The sequence below is a fragment of the Mustelus asterias genome, chromosome 14 (assembly GCF_964213995.1).
Source record: "Mustelus asterias chromosome 14, sMusAst1.hap1.1, whole genome shotgun sequence".
Classification (NCBI taxonomy): Eukaryota; Metazoa; Chordata; class Chondrichthyes; order Carcharhiniformes; family Triakidae; genus Mustelus; species Mustelus asterias.
In genome coordinates this window covers 11,396,531-11,413,224 of record NC_135814.1, presented here as the reverse complement: position 1 = coordinate 11,413,224, position 16,694 = coordinate 11,396,531, and the positions used below count along the sequence as shown (strand labels likewise).

General features: G+C 45.4%; 1 protein-coding gene across 1 annotated transcript in view; it reads right to left on the bottom strand.

Moving 5' to 3' along the window:
- LOC144504122 (contactin-associated protein-like 5) overlaps positions 1-16,694 on the bottom strand; it is an 824,359-nt gene that overhangs the window by 506,593 nt on the left and 301,072 nt on the right. Inside the window, exon 8 of the mRNA XM_078229298.1 lies at positions 997-1,144. Within this exon, the coding sequence (XP_078085424.1) occupies positions 997-1,144 (148 nt within the window). The remainder of the gene's footprint in view (positions 1-996; positions 1,145-16,694) is intronic.

Genomic DNA, 16,694 nt, shown 5'->3' with positions numbered 1-16,694 from the left:
GAGAAAGATGCCAAAAGCATCCATTAAGTGATCAGAATGTGTGAATGGCAGAACTGAGGTACAGATTGTTAGGGACTTTGGTTATCTAACTTTAAGTGACCAAGTGTAATATCTTGTTTCATAATAACTCTGTTTGGAGTGTTTTATTAAGTTAGAAGGCACTGTGTAAACACAAGACATTCGAATCATAGAATCGTAGAATTCCTGCAGTGCAGAACAAACATACAAAAAACGAAAGCTAATGGACTTCAATCAAGAGCATCTGTTCAGGCGAATAGATGATTTGCAAGAACTTAGTTCAGCCCATTGAGTCTGCACCGACTACAATCCCACCCATGCCCTATCCCTGTAACCCCACGTATTTACCCTACTGGTCCCCTGACACTAAGGGAGAATTTAGCATGGCCAATGCACTTAACCAATGCAGCCTTTGGACTGCGGGAGGAATCAGGAGCACCCAGAGGAAACCCATGCAGACACGAGGAAAACGTACGAATTCTGCAGTCACCCGAGGCCAGAATTGAACTTGGGTCCCTGGCGCTGTGAGGCAACAGTACTAACCACTGTGTCACTGTCTTGTGAGGGGAGTACAAACCTTGTGAATATAACTGACAGTAAAATAAACTTTATTTATTAGTCACAAGTAGGCTTACATTAACACTGTAATGAAGTTACTGCAAAAGTCTCCTCATTGCCACACTCCGGCGCCTGTTCGGGTGCACTGAGAGAATTTAGCATGGCCAATGCACCTACCTAACCAACAGATGTTTCAGACTGTGGGAGGAAACTGGAACACCTGGAGGTAACCCACACAGGCACAGGGAGAACATGCAAACTCCACATAGACAGTGACCCAAGCCGGGAATCGAACCTGGGCCCCCGGCGCTGTGAGGCAGCAGTGCTAACCACTGTGCCACTATGCCGCCCCGGAATATACTGATGTTGAAGCGTCTAATGTCAATGCTCATCTGTTTGACTTCTGAGGCTCGTACTCACTGTAAGAGCAGCCGTAAATCTCAACCCTCATTCCAATCCTTCCATTAGAATTCCAATCGAGAGGAACGAAGCGGAGGAATCTGGCTTTGATGGAGTGCTGCAACTTGTGATGCACAACAGTGTCCGCGTTAGAGTTTCCCTCAAAGGCCTGCAAGAAGCGAAATAAAAACATAGGGTTAGGATGAAGCAAGACTACACTAATAATGATCACCAACCTGTCACTACCAGCTGGAGTGAGTCTGAAAATCACACTTGTAATCATCAGTCACTTTTGGCAGAGAGTGAGAATGAACAGAAAACAAAAATAATCAGTCTTTGTTGTTGGGAAGGTAATGGTGATTTCCCATGTATGAGTTGAGTGATCAGTCTGAAACCATTTAGAATTTGAACCAAAATGGATGGACTGTCATTCCACCTTAAATACACATTTTTTAAAAAGTTCAATACGAAAATGTAACACTTTTCAAATCATTTCACATCTCAAAACGTGTCGCAGCCGGTGAAGTGCTTTTGAAGTGACACCACTGTACTAATGTAGGAAACACAGCAGCCATTTTGTCCACAGCAAGCTCCCACAAGCAGTGATGTGATAATGACCGGGCAATCTTATTGTTTGGGAAGGCGATGGCCTCGTGGTATTACTGCTAGACTATTAATCCAGAAACTAAACTAATATTCTGGGGACCCGGGTTCGAATCCCGCCACGGCAGATGGTGGAATTTGAATTCAATAAAAAATACCTGGAATTAAGAATCTATTGATGACCGTTGAAGCCATTGCTGATTGTCGGAAAAACCCATCTGGTTCACTAATGTCCTTTAGGGAAGGAAATCTACTGTCCTTACCTGGTCTGGCCTACATGTGACTCCAGAGCCACAGCAATGTGGTTAACTGCCCTCCAAGGGCAGCTTGAGATGGGCAATAAATGCTGGCCAACCAGCGACGCCCATGTCCCATGAATGAATTTTTAAAAATAACAATTATGTTAATTGAGAGATAAGTATTAACAGTACAACGGGTTTAACACGCCTGCTCTTCCACAAAATATTGCCAGCTGGTCTTTTACATCCACCTGAGCAGGCAGATGGGGCCATGGTTTAACATCTCTTCTGTGGCATAGTGGTTTAGTGATTAGCACCGCTACCTCACAGTATGAGGGACCCGGGTTCGATTCTCGGCTTGGGTGACTGTGTGGAGTTTGCACGTTCTCCCCGTGTCTGCGTGGGTTTCCTCCGGGTGTTCCGGTTTCCTCCCACACTCCAAAGATGTACAGGTCAGGTTGATTGGCCATGCTAAATTGCCCATTAGTGTCAGGGGGATTAGCAGGGTTACGGGGATAGGGCCTGGGACTGCTGTCAGTGAAGACTCAAGGGGCCAAAAAAGTAAAAAAAGCAAAGTAAATTTTATTTATTAGTCACAAGTAAGGTTTACATTAACACTGCAATGGAGTTACTGTGAAATTTCCCTGGTTGCCATAATCTGGTGCCTGTTTGGGTCAATGCACCTAACCAGCACATCTTTCTGACTGTGAGAGGAAACTGGAGCACCCGGAGGAAGCCCCCGCAGACACGGGGAGAACGTGCAAACCCCACACAGACAGTGACCCAAGCTGGGAATCGAACCTGGGTCCCTATCACTGTGAGGCAGTAGTGCTAACCACTGTGCCAACATGCCACCGTGTTGCCCCCTCCTTCTGTACTGTAGGGATTGTATGATTCTATGATTCTGAAAGACAGCACCTCCAACGGTGCAGCAGCCCCTCAGCACTACACGGGGGTGCCAGTCTTGAGTCTGGTGCTCAGGCCCTAGAGTGAGACTTGAACCCAGAATCTCTCGATGCAGAGACAAGAGTACTACCAACAAAGCCAAGACTGACGCACCAGTCAGACTTAAGATCCTATGCAGTTGCTCCTTTAGAATTAAGCTCTGTGAACGAAATTATGAGGATAAATGAGATAAACTTTGCTTTACTGACTTGAATTTAGTGGGTGATTGAATTGCAGTCACCAAAACAGTACAAAGGGTTCAATACAGTGGAAACAAAACAGCCACTTGCCCTGGTGTGGAATTCCAGGACACCAGGACATCGTCTTAACATTAGAGCGAGCCTGTTCAGGAGAAAAACCAGGATGCATTGCTTCACTCACAGGGTTGGGGACAGATGAATCCTCTTCCCTAAATTTCCACAGATCCTGAAATTTTCAGGTTTACTAGGCAAATTCCAGGAATGGGCTGGTTGTCTTACGAGGAATGGTCGAAAACATTAGGTTTGCATCCACTTGAGTAAAGCAGAGTAAGAGGCAATTTGGTCGAAACCCTTAAGATCCTGAGGGATATTGGCAGGGTGGATGCAGGGAGGATGGTTCCGCTTGTCAGAGAATCTGGAACTAGAAGGTTCACAGTTCACAAAAATAAGGGGTCACTCATTTAAGACAGAGATGAGGTGAGTTTTCTTTTCATCAGAGGGTCATGATATCGACGGCACAGTGGCACAGTGGTTAGCACTGCTGCCTCACAGCAACAGGGACCCGGGTTCAATTCCGTCCTCGGGTCACTGTTTGTGTGGAGTTTGCACATTCTCCCCGTGTCTGCATGGATTCCCTCCTGGTGCTCCCAAAGATGTGCGGGTTAGGTTGATTGGCCACGCTAAATTGCCCCTTAGTGTCGGGCGCTGAACAGGGTAAATACATGGAGTTAAGGGTGGGATGGTTGTCAGTGCAGGCTCAATGGGCCGAATGGCCTCCTTCTGCACTGATGGGATTTCTATGATTCTCTTTTCCTTAGAGAGCAGCCTATCATTGAAATTTTTTAAGGGATTGTCCAGCAAGGGAGTCAAGTAGTGTTGGGGGCAGGCAGGAATCAGATCCACCATAATCTTTTTGAATGGTGGAGCAGGGTTCGATGGACTGAATGTCCTTCTCCTGCTCCTAATTGATATATTTGCATGTTCACATTGCTAATTTTGGATTTCTCCTCACTCAATAACAAAAGCACGTGATGATGCTGTGCCTCTTTAAGATGTGTATTTATCTCACGTTTCTTGTCACGGGAATGTTGACACGACACTTGCTAATGAAACAAAGCATTTTCTCGTAACTCAAGAATTTCCTTAGTTAGCTCGATCTGGGATCCTCAACATAGGAATCACTTGTTGCAACTCTCCACATCTAGAGAATTCTCCACCATGGTGCTCAGCTGCATTGTAGAAAATAAGCCAAATTTGAGCTCTAAGGCCGCATCTGCCCCTGGAATTGGGAAAACCTGACCTGTGCAATTTCACGGCTCACAAATTGTACAAACAACCCAATGTGATTTCACAAGACATTTTAGTCTTCACACACCATGGTTATGTTCAGGTTGCAGTTTGCGAGCTGTGTTGGAATGTGTGAGGAGCGTTGTGCAGAGGCGGGTTGCCTTAATCCTCCAACACAGTATCCCAACTCTTAACTGCGTTTGAAGGTCCTCAGATCCCCCACTGCACTCCATGCCAACTCAATACACACTTCCATCCTCTATTCCTCCTCAAATCAACTGCACCACCTCATGCCACCTCCATGCACCTCCATGTATGCTCCATAGAACATAGAACATTACAGCGCAGTACAGGCCCTTCGGCGCTCGATGTTGCGCCGACCTGTGAAACCAATCTGAAGCCCATCTAACCTACAATATTCCAATATCATCCATATGTTTATCCAATGACCATTTGAATGCCCTTAATGTTGGCCAGCCCACTACTGTTGCAGGCAGGGCATTCCACGTCCTTACTACTCTCTGAGTGAAGAACCTACCTCTGACATCTGTCCTATATCGATCACCCCTCAATTTAAAGCTATGTCCCCTCATGCTAGCCATCACCATCCAAGGAAAAAGGCTCTCACTGTCCACCCTATCTAATCCTCTGATCATCTTATATGCCTCTATTAAGTCACCTCTTAAACCTTCTTCTCTCTATAACGAAAACAGCCTCAAGTCCCTCAGCCTTTCCTCACAAGACCTTCCCACCATAACAGGCAACATCCTGGTAAATCTCCTCTGCACCCTTTCCAATGCTTCCACATCCTTCCTATAGTGCGGCGACCAGAACTGTACGCAATACTCCAAGTGCGGCTGCACCAGAGTTTTGTACAGCTGCAACATGGCCTCATGGCTCCGAAACTCAATCCCGCTACCAATAAAAGCTAACACACCGTACGCCTTCTTAACAACCCTATCAACCTGGGTGCCGACTTTCAGGGATCTATGCACATAGAACATAGAACATAGAACATTACAGCGCAGAACAGGCCCTTCGGCCCACGATGTTGCACCGACCAGTTAAAAAAAAACTGAGACCCTCCAACCTAAACCAATTTCTTTTCGTCCATGAACCTATCTACGGATCTCTTAAACGCCCCCAAACTAGGCGCATTTACTACTGATGCTGGCAGGGCATTCCAATCCCTCACCACCCTCTGGGTAAAGAACCTACCCCTGACATCGGTTCTATAACTACCCCCCCTCAATTTAAAGCCATGCCCCCTCGTGCTGGATTTCTCCATCAGAGGAAAAAGGCTATCACTATCCACCCTATCTAAACCTCTAATCATCTTATATGTTTCAATAAGATCCCCTCTTAGCCGCCGCCTTTCCAGCGAAAACAATCCCAAATCCCTCAGCCTCTCCTCATAGGATCTCCCCTCCATACCAGGCAACATCCTGGTAAACCTCCTCTGCACCCTCTCCAAAGCCTCCACATCCTTCCTGTAATGTGGGGACCAGAACTGCACACAGTACTCCAAGTGCGGCCGCACCAGAGTTGTGTACAGTTGCAACATAACGCTACGACTCCTAAATTCAATCCCCCTACCAATAAACGCCAAGACACCATATGCCTTCTTAACAACCTTATCTACTTGATTCCCAACTTTCAGGGATCTATGCACACATACACCTAGATCCCTCTGCTCCTCCACACTATTCAAAGTCCTCCCGTTAGCCCTATACTCAACACATCTGTTATTCCTACCAAAGTGAATTACCTCACACTTCTCCGCATTAAACTCCATCCGCCACCTCTCGGCCCAACTTTGCAACCTGTCTAAGTCTTCCTGCAAACTACGACACCCTTCCTCACTGTCTACCACATGGACACCGAGATCTCTCTGCTCATCCACACTACCAAGTATCTTACCATTAGCCCAGTACTCTGTATTCCTGTTACTCCTCCCAAAGTGAATCACCTCACACTTTTCTGCATTAAACTCCATTTGCCACCTCTCAGCCCAGCTCTGCAGCTTATCTATGTCCCTCTGTAACCTGCAACATCCTTCTGCACTGTCCACAACTCCACTGACTTTAGTGTCATCCGCAAATTTACTAATCCATCCTTCTACGCCCTCATCCATGTCATTTATAAAAATGACAAACAGTAGTGGCCCCAAAACAGATCCTTGCGGTACACCACTAGTAACTGAACTCCAGGATGAACATTTCCCATCAACCACCACCCTCTGTCTTCTTCCAGCTAGCCAATTTCTGATCCAAACCGCTAAATCACCCTCAGTCCCATGCCTCCGTATCTTCATATCTTCTGCATAGCTGCTTAATTAGATTGCATCAAGTATAGTCTTCAGAACCCATGCCATATCAATAGAAACTCTTTAACATTTCTTGGGAAAAAGTGAATCACTCGTTATCTATGAAAAATCTCCATGTCATCGATACTATGAAAAGATGCATTCTGGCATTTTTTTAAAAATCTTGTCGTATTTATACTTTGTCAACAGACCAGGAATGACACAATCGATCATTACAACTTCTTGAAATTGTCATTAATTCTCAGATAATGGACTATCCACTGTGCTGAATCCCATTAACACCTGAAGTTCAGCCAAGCATTCAGAATGGCCACACCTGTCCAAACAAGAGACTACACTCTGACAGCAATAGAACGTAAGATGCTCATTCCAATGGAAATCAATATATGAGAGCAGGTAGTTAGATTGATTACAAGTGTAGATTTTTCAAAATTAGATTTTTTTCAAATCAATCAGATCCATTTAAATCAGAGTGGAAAAAATATGACAGCACAGGCTAGCAGGGCATTTTTCACTATGTTACCTTGCTTTCTCCATTGGAAAAATACTGTAATGCATGTATACAAATATACAAGGCTGATCAATATAGAACCATAGAAAATTACAGCTCAGAAACAGGCCTTTTGGCCCTTCTTGTCTGTGCCGAACCATTTTATGCCTAGTCCCACTGACCTGCACTTGGACCATATCCCTCCACACCCCTCTCATCCATAGAACCATAGAAAATTACAGCTCAGAAACAGGGATAAGCAATGGACTGCAAATGTTAGAAATTTGAAATAAAAACAAAAAGAAATGCTGGAACCAAATGCAAAATATTGAATTTTGAAGAAAGCAAAATTTGTTACAAATTGGCCCCAGATCATTCGCTCAACATGCAATCTTGATGCTGAAACAGGGCACCTCAAAACTATCCATCAAAATAATGGCTACCCCAATCAGATCATTGCCCACTGTGCAATGCGCGTATTCACAAATGGATGTGAGGCCGTCACTTTTGGATTGAATCAGCAATTACGCTGATAGAGTAAAAAATTTGAGGAACAGGTGAAGCTAGCCATTTCCTGCTGGCAAAATGCAATCACAGCATGAGTCACAGTTTCCATTAACACGATACAGCCGTTAGGCTAAAATGACATCCTACCTGCAAGAGAAACGAGTAAAGAAGTGTATGAGTTTCAGTGCCAAGTGAGTAAGCCGAATGTCACGGCTACTCTTCAGTTGTTTCAAACAACTCAGCCTTTCAGCAGGACACTGACTATATTCAACCACAGTAAGAAGTCTCACAACACCAGGTTAAAGTCCAACAGGTTTATTTGGTAGCAAAAGCCACTAGCTTTCGGAGCGCTGCTCCTTCGTCAGGTAAGTGGGAATTCTGTTCACAAACAGGGCATACAAAGACACAAACTCAATTTACAAAATAATGGTTGGAATGTGAGTGGAGAGAGCATTAAGCATAAGTTAAAGAGATGTGTATTGTCTCCAGCCGGGACAGTTAGTGAGATTTTGCAAGCCCAGGCAAGTCATGGGGGTTACAGATAGTGTGACATGAACCCAAGATCCCGGTTGAGGCCGTCCTCATGTGTGCGGAACTTGGCTATCAGTCTCTGCTCAGTGATTCTGCACTGTCATGTGTCGTGAAGGCCGCCTTGGAGAACCCTTACCCGAAGATCAGAGGCCGAATGCCCGTGACTGCCGAAGTGTTCCCCAACAGGAAGAGAAGTCTATTACCTGTCTCACATTAACACTCACATTGTTTGTACCTTTAAGACTTGATTACCTGTAAAGACTCGCATTCTAACCATTATTTTGTAAATTGAGTTTGTGTCTTTATATGCCCTGTTTGTGAACAGAACTTCCACTTACCTGTGGAAGGAGCAGCGCTCCGAAAGCTAGTGGCTTTTGCGACCAAATAAACCTGTTGGACTTTAACCTGGTGTTGTGAGACTTCTTACTGTATTTATCCCAGTCCAACGCCGGCATCTCCACATCATTTATACTCAAACAGCCAGGACTTGCATAAAGATGCTTTTTCGGACAATCAGTGCAGACTCGATGGGCCAAATGGCCTCCATTTGCACTCTAGGGAAGCTATGATTCAATTCTATTTGATTGAAATGGACCTCCACATCCAGATGATGATTCATCCCTTAGTCTCAATGTAAAAGATATGGATTCTTACTTTGCAATGCATCGGCCAACTATTCTTTAGCAGTACAGAACGGGGGAGAGCGCTGTTGGAAGAGATGTTAAACTGAGATCCCACAGTGCTATTTCAGGTGAAGAGAGGGGAGATATCCTGGTATCCTAGCTGATATCTATCACTCAATCAACCTCACAAAAACTGATTATCATTACCACACATTTGTGGGAGCTTGCTGGGTATAAACTGGCTGTTGTGTTTCTTACAATACAACAGTGACTACACTCTATAAGTAGTTCATTGGCTGTAAAGCACTTCAGCGTGACCTGTGGACATGAAAGGCACCACACAAATGCAAGTCTTCCTTTCCATAACTGTAAAGTAAAGTTTATATATCAGTCACATGTGGGCTTACATTCACATTGTAATAAAGTTACTGTGAAAGTCTCCTAGTCGCCACATTCCAGTCGCCTGTTCGGGTACACTGAGGGAGAATTTAGCATGGCTGATTCACCTAACCCGCACATTTTTGGACTGTGGGAGGAAACCAGAACACCCAGAGGAAACCCACGCAGACACGGGGAGAACGTGCAAACTCCACATAGACAGTGACCCAAGCCGGGAATCAAACCCAGGTCCCTGGTGCTGTGTGGCAGCAGTGCTAACCACTGTGCCAATGTGCCGCCCTCTGTTGGTCCTGCAGAGCTCTATATTTTTACATCCCTGGCATAGTGCCCACCTCCCCCATCTACCCACCCCACACACTGGCATCCAAACATCAAGACCACAAACTGTGATGCCCCCACTAAGGCCCTACACCTCTTCACCCCACCTCCTTAAGGTCCAACTCTTTGGCCAAGCCTTTGGTCACACCTTCAGGCATCATCTTCTTTGATTGGCAGCCTATGTTTGTCTCTGTGAAGCCTTGGCACATTATTCCACGTTAATGTTGGCCGGGATTCTCTGACCTCGCCCGCGGCTGGGCTTCTCTGGTCCCGCTGCTGTGAATGGAGATTCGGCTGAGAGTCATATTCTCCAGTCTCGCTGGCAGTGGCGACAGAGCGTGCAGGAATGGAGTATTCTGGCCGTTATATAAAATACAAGTTGTTGTGGGTATTTGCTCCACAGATTCAAGATGGGTTACATGGGTAAGATGGGTATAGAGGGATATGGGACAAACTCAGGCAATTGGGACTAGCATGGTGGTTAAAAAAAGGGCGGCATGGACAAGTTGGGCTGAAGGGCCTTTTTCCATGCTGTAAACTTCTATGACTATCACTGGTATATACTAGTGATAAGGAAGGACTGTAGAAAAAGAGATAATCAGCCATGGATATCTAAGGAAATAAAGGAGGGTATCAAATTGAAAGAAAAGGCATACAAAGTGGCAAAGAATAGTGGGAACCAAGAGGATTGGGAAATCTTTAAAGGTCAACAGAAAGCTACGAAAAAAGCTATAAAGAAAAGTAAGATGGATTATGAGAGCAAACTCGCTCAGAATATAAAAACAGATAGCAAAAGTTTCTACAAATATATAAAAACGAAAAAGAATGGCTAAAGTAAACATTGGTCCTTTAGAGGATGAGTGGGGGATGTAATAACTGGAAATGAGAAAATGGCTGAGGCACTGAACAGGTATTTTGCGTCGGTCTTCACAGTGGAAGACACAAATAACATGCCAAAAATTGATGACAGGAAGGCTATGGCAGGTGAGAACCTAGAAACTATCATTATCACGAAAGAGGTAGTGTTGGGCAAACTAATGGGGCTAAAGGTAGACAAGTCTCCTGGCCCTGATGGAATGCATCCCAGGGTACTAAAAGAGATGGCGGGGGAAATAGCAAATGCACTAGTGGTAATTTACCAAAATTTACTGGACTCTGGGGTGGTTCCCGCAGATTGGAGAACAGCAAATATGACACCACTGTTTAAAAAAGGAGGTAGACAAAAGGCGGGTAACTATAGGCCGGTTAGCTTAACTTCTGTAGTCGGGAAAATGCTTGAATCTATCATCAAGGAAGAAATAGCAAAACATCTGGATATAAATTGCCCCATTGGTAAGACGCAGCATGGGTTCATGAAGGGCAGGTCATGTTTGACTAATTTGGTGGAATTCTTTGGGAACATTACATGTGCTGTGGACAATGGGGAACCTGTGGGTGTGGTGTATCTGTATTTTCAGAAGGCATTTGACAAGGTGCCGCACCAAAGACTGCTACATAAGATAAAGGTGCATGTTGTTAAGGGTAATGTAATATCATGGATAGAGGATTGGTTAACTAACAGAAAGCAAAGGATTGGGGTAAATCGGTGTTTTTCTGGTTGGCGATCAGAGACTAGTAGTGTGCCTCAGGGATCAGTGTTGAGACCACAATTGTTTATGATTTACATGGATGATTTGGAGTTGGGGACCAAGTGTAGTGTGTCAAAATTCGCAGATGACACGAAGATGAGTGGCACAGCAAAGTGTGCAGAGGACTCTGAAAGTCTACAAAGGGATATAGATAGTCTAAGTGAGTGGGTGAGGGTCTGGCAGATGGAGTACAATGTTGGTAAATGTGAGGTCATCCATTTTGGTAGGATTAATAGCAAAATGGACTATTATTTAAATGGTAAAAAATTGCAGCATGCTGCTGTGCAGAGGGACCTGGGTGTCCTTGTGCAAGAATCACAAGGAGTTGGTTTGCAGGTGCAGCAGGTAATTAAGAAGGCAAATGGAATTTTGTCCTTCATTGCTAGAGGGATGGAGTTTAAAAACAATGAGGTTATGTTGCAGCTGTATAAGGTGCTGGTGAGGCCACACCTGGAGTACTGTGTACAGTTTTGTTCTCCTTACTTGAGAAAGAATAGACTGACACTGGAGGGGTGCAGAGGAGATTCATGAGGGTGTTTCCGGAGTTAAGAGGGTTGGCTTCTGGGGGGAGACTGTAGGTAGTCTCACAACACCAGGTTAAAGTCCAACAGGTTTATTTAGGTTTACCAAATACACCTGTTGGACTTTAACCTGGTGTTGTGAGACTACTTACTGTGCCTACACCAGTCCAACGCCGGCAACTCCACATCGAGGAGAGACTGAGTAGACTGGGGCCATACTCATTGGAATTCAGAAGAATGAGGGGAGATCTTATAGAAACATATAAGATTATGAAGGGAATAGATAAGATAGAAGCAGGGAAGTTGTTTCCACTGGCGGGTGAAACTAGAACTAGGGGGCATGGCCTCAAAATAAGGGGGAGCAGATTTAGGACTGAGTTGAGGAGAAACTTCTTCCCACAAAGCGTTGTGAATCTGTGGAATTCCCTGCCCAGTGAAGCAGTTGAGGCTACCTCATTGAATGTTTTTAAGGCAAGGATAAATAAATTTTTGAACAGTAAAGGGTTATGGTGAGCGGGCGGGTAAGTGGAGCTGAGTCCACGAAAAGATCAGCCATGATCTTATTGAATGGTGGAGCAGGTTCGAGGGGCCTGATGGCCTACTTCTGCTCCTAGTTCTTATGTTCTTATGACTTCTGTGACCATGACACAGCAGAAATATTCTATTTTTTCAGTGAGTCTTGGAGAGAAATATTATTTTCCTGTATTTGTAGCAAAAATATAAATAATCAGACAAATGATGTGAAGTGATTTTGCTGAGACGTAAATCTCCCCTGCCTCCCTCAGGCAGGTATTGTGAACATTTTCAAAGATAAGCTGTGAAATCCATAGGAAACTACCTTGAAAGGAAAATACTCACTCCAGATATTTCACTTAACTGATGTACTTGTTTACAAGCCAAAATTTTCACGACTCCTCTGACAATAAATACTTCCTTCTGAAGGAAGTCAGGAAGATGTTGGCTCAAACACAACGTCTTGCTGTGGTGAGGTCAGCCAAGGAACCCTCATAGAACGCATTAATGGGAAAACATTACTCAGATGTCAAGACTGATATTGATGGACTTTCATCAGGTAAAAGTATCTTGGAGTAGATTGGAAACCAAGGCGGCCAGATGAAACAAAGATACAGGACAGCCATGATCTAACAGAGTCATAGGCCCTGATTTTACCGGAATGTCTGCCCCAATTTCGGGGTGGGTGAGGCTCACAGAACGGCATTCTCTGTTGGCCTCGGACGCGATCTTACAAGCCTCAGGCGGGCGTGCCAGTAAAATTACGGCCATAGAGTCATAGAGTTTTACAGCATGGAAACAGGCCCTTCGGCCCAACTTTGTCCGTGTTGCCCAGTTCTTACCAGTAAGTTAGCCCACATTTGGTCCATATCCCCCTATATCTATCTTACCCATGTAATAATATCCCTCTATATCTATCTATATCTATCTTACCCATGTAATAATAGCAGAGTTGTTGTGATGGGAGACTTTAATTTCCCAAACATAGATTGGAATATCCCCAGGGTAAGGGGATTGGATGGGGAGGAGTTCATTAGGTGTGTTCAGGAGGGTTTCCTGACACAGCATGTGGACAAGCCTACAAGAGGAGAGGCTGTACTTGATCTGATACTAACCAATGAACCTGGACAGGTGTCAGATCTCTCAGTGGGAGAGCATCTTGGGGATAGCGATCATAACTCTATCTCCTTTATGCTTGCATTGGAAAAAGAGAGGATCAGGCAAGCTAGGAAAGCGTTTACATGGAGTAAGGGGAAATATGAAGATATAAGGCAGCAAATTAGAGGAGTAAATTGGAAGGAGGTATTCTCGGGGAAATGTACTGAAGAGAGGTGGCAGTTTTTCAAGGAATGTCTGTCTAGAGTTCTACAGGACAACATTCCGAGCAGACAGGGAGGAGTTGGTAGGTTAAAGGAACCGTGGTGCACGAAAGCTGTGCGGGACCAAGTCGAGAAGAAAAGGAAAGCGTACAAAAGGTTCAGAGAGCTTGGTGAAGATAGAGATCTAGATGAATATATGGCTTGTAGGAAGGGACTAAAGAAGGAAATTAGGAGAGCCAGAAGGGGTCACGAGAAGGCCTTGGCAGGTAGGATTAAGGAAAACCCTAAGGCGTTCTATAAATATGTGAAGAGTAAAAGGATGAGACGTGAAGGAATAGGGCCTATAAATGGTGAAAGCGGGAAAATCTGTACGGAGCCAGTAGAAATGGCAGAGGTGCTTAATGAGTATTTTGCCTCGGTTTTCACAGAGGAGAAGGACCTGGGTGGATGTACTGCGGGCGTGTGATGGACTGAAAAGATTGAGTATGTGGACTTTAACAAAAAGGTTGTGCTGGAATCTTTGAATGGCATCAAGATAGATAAGTCGCCGGGTCTGGATGGGATGTACCCAGATTACTGTGGGAGGCGAGGGAAGAGATTGAAGAGCCTCTGGCGATGATCTTTGCGCTGTCGATGGAGACGGAAGAGGTGCTGGAGGATTGGAGGATTGCGGATGTGGTTCCTATTTTCAAGAAGGGGAATAGGGATAGCCCAGGAAATTACCGACCGGTGAGTCTAACCTCAGTGGTTGGTAAACTGATGGAGAAGATCCTGAGGGACAAGATTTATGAGCATTTAGAGAGGTTTAGTATGCTCAAGAATACTCAGCATGGCTTTGTCAAAGACAGATCGTGCCTTACGAGCCTGGTGGAGTTCTTTGAAAATGTGACTAAACACATTGACGAAGGGAAAGCGGTAGATGTGGTTTATATGAATTTAGCAAGGCGTTCGATAAGGTCCCCCATGCAAGGCTTCTAGAAAAAGTGAGAGGGCATGGGATCTAAAGGTGCTGCTGCCCTGTGGATCCAGAACTGGCTTGCCCAAAGGAGGCAGAGAGTGTGTATAGATGGGTCTTTTTCTAAATGGAGGTCGGTCACCAGTGGTGTGCCCCAGGGATCTGTTCTGGGACCCTTGCTGTTTGTCATTTTCATAAATGACCTGGATGAGGAAGTGGAGGGATGGGTTGGTAAGTTTGCCGATGACACGAAGGTTGGTGGGGTTGTGGATAGTCTGAAGGGATGTCAGAAGTTACAGAGGGACATAGATAGGATGCAAGACGGGGCAGAGAAGTGGCAGATGGACTTCAACCCAGATAAATGCGTCGTGGTCCATTTTGGCAGGTCAAATGGGATGAAGGAGTACAATATAAAGGGACTGTAGAGGATCAGAAGGACCTTGGGGTCCAGGTCCATAGGACTCTAAAATTGGCCCCGCAGGTGGAGGAGGTGGTTAAGAAGGCGTATGGTGTGCTTGCCTTTATCAATCGAGGGATTGAGTTTAGGAGTCCGGGGATAATGATGCAGCTATATAAGACCCTCGTCAGACCCCACTTGGAGTACTGTGCTCAGTTCTGGTTACCTCATTACAGGAAGGATGTGGAAAAGATTGAAAGGGTGCAGAGGCGATTTACAAGGATGTTGCCTGGATTGAGCGGCATGCCTTATGAGGATAGGTTGAGGGAGCTCGGTCTTTTCTCCTTGGAGAGACGTAGGATGAGAGGAGACCTAATAGAGGTATATAAGATGTTGAGAGGCATAGATCGGGTGGACTCTCAGAGGCTTTTTCCCAGGGTGGAAATGGCTGCTACGAGAGGACACAGGTTTAAGGTGCTGGGGGTAGGTACAGGGGAAATGTTAGGGGGAAGTTTTTCACAGTAAGTTTTTCACACAGAGGGTGGTGGGCGAATGGAATCAGCTGCCGTCAGTGTTGGTGGAGGCAAACTCAATAGGGTCTTTTAAGAGACTCCTGGATAAGTACATGGGACTTAATAGGATGGAGGGTTATAGGTAGACCTAAAAGGTAGGGATATGTTCGGCACAACTTGTGGGGCCGAAGGGCCTGTTTTGTGCTGTAGTTTTTCTATGTTTCTATGTTCTATGTTTCTAACTATCTAAACGCTTTTTAAAAGATAAAATTGTACCCATCTCTACTACTTCCTCTGGCAGCTTGTTCCAGACACCACCCTCTGAGTGAGAAAATTGCCTCTCTCTCATCTTTTCAGGCACAGCTGACTATGCCTATCATCTGGGTTTCCGATGGGTATGTAGGTGATCCGCGTCTGGAAGGTTCCACCAGTAAAGGACAAGGTGCTGCACACAATTGAGCTTGGACAAGATTTTCTCTCTGGGTTTTCTCTCTTTGACTATTCTCTCTGCACTTGCATTCACTGGAAGCCGCACCATTTTAACTTGGTTGTGTAAGGTGCAGTGATCTGGACGACTTTCTCCCAGGACTCAAAGTCGATATCAAAACTCCGAAGCATAACCTTCAGAGTGTCCTGGAGGTGCTTCCTCCGACCACCATGAGAACACAACCCAACCTGAGCTGCCCATAGCAGATTTGCTTGGGTAAGCCAGCTTCAGTCATTCTGGTTGCATGACCAGCCCAACCCAGTAGAGACTGCCTCAAAGCGGTGTGGATGCTGGTATGCCAGCCAGGGAGAACACCTCAGTGTCTGCTATTTTAGAATCATAGAATCGTGGAATCCTACAGTGCAGAAGGAGGCCATTCGGCCCATCGAGTTTGTACCAACCACAATCCCACCTCGGCCCTACCCTTACAACCCCATGCATTTACCCTAGCTAGTCCCCCTGACACTAAGGGGCAATTTAGCACGGCCAATCCACCGAAACCGCGCATTTTTGGACTGTGAGAGGAAACCGGAGCACCCGGAGGAAACCCACGCAGACACGGGGAGAATGTGCAAACTCCATACAGGCAATGACCCAAGCCAGGAATCGAACCCAGGTTCCTGGTGTTGTGAAGCAGCAGTGCTAACCACTGTGCCACTGTGCTGCCCCCATTTGGTAATCAGAAGGTTCCAAGGGCAACTCAAGTGCAAGTAGTTAGGCATCTTGGCACTAATGGGATAACAAGTTTGAGTGGGTTCCTCCTGTTCCTATTTTCCTATGTTTAACACATGAGGAAGGAGTAAGGAGTAGGTCATTTGGCTCTTCGAACCTGCCTTGCCATCGACTAAGATCATGGCTGATCTGATAGGACCCTCAAATCTGTATCCCACCTACCCTAACAACCTATCACCCCTTGCTT